We start from the raw sequence: 5364 nt of genomic DNA, 5'->3' as shown, positions 1-5364 counted from the left end.
TTTTTTTTTTTTTTTTTTGATAATATTCTTACGACTCAATTATATTAGTGTAGAAATGTTATTTTACAAATATCAACATCAAAAGGATGACAAATAAACTGGGTATCGCCATTGCTTTGATATTCTTAAAAGAAAAATACCAGTCTGGTTATCTCCGCCACTTAAATTGGACGGAAGTTATGTTTTTATCTATATATGTGTGTGTTTGTTAGCAAGATTTCTCGAAAGCGGCTGAATAGACTGGGACGAAAGTTGGTATACATTTGGACTATGACCCAACCTAGAAGTGATTAGTTCTTTTATGGTCAAAGTCACGGGGAAAACACCTATATGTTAACGTAGGGACCGATTTTTCACACTATTTTGGCGAACTAAAATTATTCACCCGGCTAAGCTAAACAATAAGAGAATTATATTGTATTTTTAAATAATAAGTAGACAAAAAAGGTAGAAGAAGTACCTGCAGGAAGTTTCCGTCAGAGAAATTCCTAGGCCTAGTGACTTCCCCCGTTTATATTGGCCAGGTGGTTAGGGCGCTCGAGTCGCAATCTGAGGATTCGAATCCCCATCCCACCAAACATGCTCGCCCTTTCAATCGTGAGGGCGTTATAATTTTACGGTCAATCCTGCTATTCGTTCGTAAAAGAGTATCCCAAAATTCGGTGGTGATGACTAAATGCCTTTCCCTCTAGTCTTACAGTGATAAATTAGGGACAGATAGCTCTCGTGGTAGCTTTGCGCGAAATTCAAATTAAACCGTTCGTATGCTTCCTATAGACCAATTTTTGTCTCTCTTTCAAAATTTACCTTTCTAAATCTAATCCTACTGTTCTCATCTATTCCTCTTTTTCCACCACACCCTTATCTCTATCCCACCGCTCTAATCACTAACTTCATCTTCAATCCCTTTTACCACAACCAATCTTTCTGTCTTCCTTCCCTTTTCCAGCCCACTTTGGTTCCAGGCTTTATTGTATTTCACAACAGAAAACATAGTTTATAAAAGTGGATAAAGAAAGTCATGCTTTGCTTATATAAAACCTAATTTCAACAAAATGTTTGAAAACCGATACATATTTGTGCAACATAGTAACTTTTAATACGATTAATAACGAAATCAACCTAAAAGTATTTAATAGAATCACATATTGAACTGCGATAAAAGATTCAGTTGATTTCATTACCGTTGCTATGTTTCTATCCACCTTGTAAGATATAAAACAGGTAAAGAAAAAGGAATGAATTTAAAGTTCAATACACTATACTGTTACATGACAGGTTTTCTTACATATTGGCCACGTTTCTTTTAAAATATAAATTTTCTGATCTCTATTTTAGCCGTTGAATCTGGAAATAAAAAATTCAAATTTTATATTGATATTACTTAGCGTTATATAAGCATAACTAATCTATTGCAAAATATATATCCTGTCATATATACACTCTAATGTGAGTAATGAAATGTTTATTTTTGGCTTGTTTAAGACTAATATGTATATATGTAGTTGAATGTTTTTACTACATCGAAACTTCATTTTTTTCTCAGACCTTCTTATATTTGTTCTATTATTCGTCGATTTTTTAATTAAAACTAAGATTTGCTGCCCACATTATAAAGGTATAATTCAATATTTAATCATTCATAAAGTCATAAACTGATCATACAACATTTGGTACTTGAAACTCTGTATTATTCAGTGTTCTTTGCGTTGTGGGCTTTGTCTTTTGAGAACTTTTGCAATTAACAAAAAATGATTTTTTAAACTGAAGTAGTGGTATAGTTGATTAGCCTTTAATGAACATATGGATTCAGCTTCAAGCGAAATGTGCATAATTATGTTTCTCAGACAATTAAACTGATTGAATTGAATTTTTATTTTAATTTGTGTCGTAAGTTAGAGCTGTTTTACTGTCTTCATTATGCTGTCATACTCTTTGTTATAAGATCGCTGAGGCTCCCTGGTGGCTCAGTGTAAGACTAAGGGCCTATAATGTTAAAGATTATATTTCAATATTCGCGGTGGCCACAACACACATAGCCCACTGTTTATCTTTGCGCTTAACAAGAAACAAACAAACATCCCCTGAGATAACAGTTTTGTTCATTAACACAGGAATGGAGGGTAAATAAAATTTTGAAAGTTAACTTTTTTATACTTTTATATATAAATTATTTTGTGTGTTTTTTGTTTTCTCAACCACTGGAAATTGTTTTAGAATATTTGATACGTTTGGATGAACTAAATAAAGAACTTCTTATTGCGCATGCGTATATATTCACAATGTGTTATTATTATTGTTGTTCTTTTTTTAGTAAATAAATATAATTCATAATTTTACTTCCTAATTCATCTTAATTTATTGACATATTTTTAAGTCAAGTGATATAGTAGTTTATTTTTAATTTAATTAAACTATATTATTTTGTCCCTAGTGGTGAGAAAATAAAGCTTTCTTTATTCACTATCTGGCGGGCTTCTGAAACAGAGTTAGTAAAAAGTTTATTCTTTGGTTTGTTGTCTATGTACTGTTGACGCTTCGTACTGAAGTTATTGATAGGCTTTGGAAACTACTAAGAAATATTATTATTTATCCAGAAATGACTTCAACTGGTTTTTCCGTAGGATTCAGCAACCAAGAGAGATCATCGTCAAAGTAAGAATTTAAAAATAACCAAATCCAAGCGAAGTCGAAGGATGTTATTGTTAGGCCTCCTTAACTTATCAATAGCATTGTCAATCTTCACCCTGTGTGACTTAAGTCAAGATGTATGTATGATTACAAACTCAACAGTATTACTGAAATCAGACTCGACACTGTTGAGTAGGGACTAACATGATATATACATGTTTAATAATATATAATAAGTAAAACTAACTAAAATTAAAGTGTTCCTTGCAAGTTGCAATGCTATTGTTGCAGCTAACAATGCCACTACCACTAGTGAGTATTACTAGTATTAGTATAGTCTAGACTAGATCATAAATGTATGGTAACAGTATAGGTTATAATTATAGTAACTGTAATAAGTTAAATAAGTTGTAATCAAAATTAGTTCTAACTTAATATAGGTTATATAACTGTACCAGTAATATTACAATAATATATTCATAGAAGGTTAATTAAGGATAGGAAGTTACTAGTTAAGTAGGTAATTAGAACTAATACTAATTATTGTAAATTAGTTCAGTTTGCTGATACTAAACTCTTGCATGTTTCTAGCAGTATTGACAATGTTGAAATGCTACAGAATAATATGGATTAATTGGTTAGTTTGATATTTAGTGGGAAATGACCATTAATCATAGTTTATAGTAAGTATAACGTAATGTGCTTTCATGTTATCATAATTTGATCACACATTTAATGTAGATGAGAACCCACTCAATAGTGTTACCGAAAAAAGTGTGTTTATTTAGAGACATGTTGATTACAAGTCAAGAAATGAAATTACATCCGAACAAATCACTAGTTAAGCCTTACCTAGAATGTTGTACAGTTTTGTTCTCCTTATCTAAGAAAGGCTATTGATTTATTGGAAAGGGTTCAGAGGATGGCTACTAGGATTACTCCAGGGATGGAAGGATTATGGATGGAACAAATCACTAGTTAGGCCTTACCTAGAATGTTGTACAGTTTTGTTCTCCTTATCTAAGAAAGGCTATTGATTTATTGGAAAGGGTTCAGAAGATGGCTACTAGGATTACTCCAGGGATGGAACAAATCACTAGTTAAGCCTTACCTAGAATGTTGTACAATTTTGTTCTCCTTATCTAAGAAAGGCTATTGATTTATTGGAAAAGGTTCAGAAGATGGCTACTAGGATTATTCCAGGGATGGAAGGATTTTTGATGGGGATATGTTAAAATCTCTTAACTTATTTTACCTAGAGAAGATGGTATTAAGAGATGATCTGATGGAATATTACAAGGTTAAGGTCTCTCATTTCTTTGCTGTATTCTGAAGACAATAAAATAAGAAAATACAAGCTTAAGATTTGAAAAAGGGTGGGATAGGCTCCAATTAAGACAGTTTTATTTTTCTAACAGATTGATTAGCTTATGTCAGTATTACTATTAGTTGAGTCCAGCACTTTACAATAGTTTAAGAGGAGAATAGATGATTTTTTAGTTTAAATTAACCAATCTTTTCTCAACCCCCATTGATTCGTTTTACTTAATCGTTTGTTTTATACATTATCTAAAGCTTTCTGAAAACATAAGTACATTAAGCCCACACCTTTTCCACCACTCAGATAACAAACTTTCTTGGAAAAATATAATGGATTAGTAGTACAGGATTTCCCTTTGTTCAATCTATATTGGCTTTCAGTTATGATGTCATATTTTACTAAATGATCTCCTAAACCTTTTATCAGATATTATAAAATGTTTCCCACTACAAAAGTAAGACATAAATAGCCTTTAATTTCCATGTTAATTCTTATCACCTGCTTTAGAAATAGGATTAACATTAATAACTCCAATCCTCAGACACAGGGCCATTAAATTTTGACCTACCAAATTTGACAGAGATTTTCAAATCTCTTCTTTAATCTTCTGGTAAAACCTTGTCTAATCTTGTTGCTTTATTATCTCTCAATCCTTACTACCAAGAGACTGATATCTACATGATTGAGGTCCATTCCAGTATTTTCCATAGAGTCACAAATATTGCCAACAGAAGACTAGAAAACATTTATAAAATAAACCATCTTATAGTCTTCAACTAAAACCTTGCCATCAGGATCCTTTAAAGGCCTTATCTCAGTGTTAACATTTTACGTACTGTTTACATACTTTTAAAAATCCTTTTTTTTAGTATTAACATTATCAGCCAGCTGTTTCTCAGAAGCCATTTTGGATTTGATAATGCCATTTGTGAAACAAATGCCTAGACTTTAATACTACCAAACTAACAATTTTCTCATGGAAAGTTTATCCAAGTTCTTAATGATGTTAGACACTACAGTCTTCTTTTTCTATTCTCCAATTAAAACAAGATTAAATCTTTGACTTTCTTCAAACCTTAAATGTTTCAAAGCAAGTATAATTTGATAGCATTCATCTTAACATCTACTAAATCAGTATCTTTCTTTAACAAAAGATTCAAAACTTAACACAATGCTCCATATGAGGCCTTACCAAACTTTTGTACAATGTGATAATTTCCATATTCCAGAACCCTATTTGATCTTTTCTCCACTTCCAAACATTAAGCATTTATAAATTTGAAAACATGTTTTCCACAGGTTAATCCACTCAGCAAGACTATCTGAATTCTTCCACATTAAGGAAGCATTTCCAAGGAACTAGCCTTGCACGTTACCTTATATATATATATATATATATATATATATATAAG

The 5364-nt window shown here is 31.4% G+C and overlaps 1 protein-coding gene across 1 annotated transcript in view; it reads left to right on the top strand.

Annotated features, from left to right (window-relative positions):
• Positions 1–2465: 2465 nt before the first annotated feature.
• Positions 2466–5364, top strand: part of LOC106461684 (microtubule-associated protein Jupiter-like) — a 46161-nt gene continuing 43262 nt past the window's right edge. Inside the window, exon 1 of the mRNA XM_013921530.2 lies at positions 2466–2655. Coding sequence (XP_013776984.1) covers positions 2600–2655 — 56 coding nt within the window. The 5' untranslated portion in view covers positions 2466–2599. The remainder of the gene's footprint in view (positions 2656–5364) is intronic.

This window comes from Limulus polyphemus, unplaced genomic scaffold, assembly GCF_000517525.1.
Source record: "Limulus polyphemus unplaced genomic scaffold, Limulus_polyphemus-2.1.2 Scaffold1010, whole genome shotgun sequence".
Taxonomy (NCBI): Eukaryota; Metazoa; Arthropoda; class Merostomata; order Xiphosura; family Limulidae; genus Limulus; species Limulus polyphemus.
Note: the sequence above shows the minus strand (reverse complement) of the source record. Positions and strands in the feature narration are given on the sequence as shown.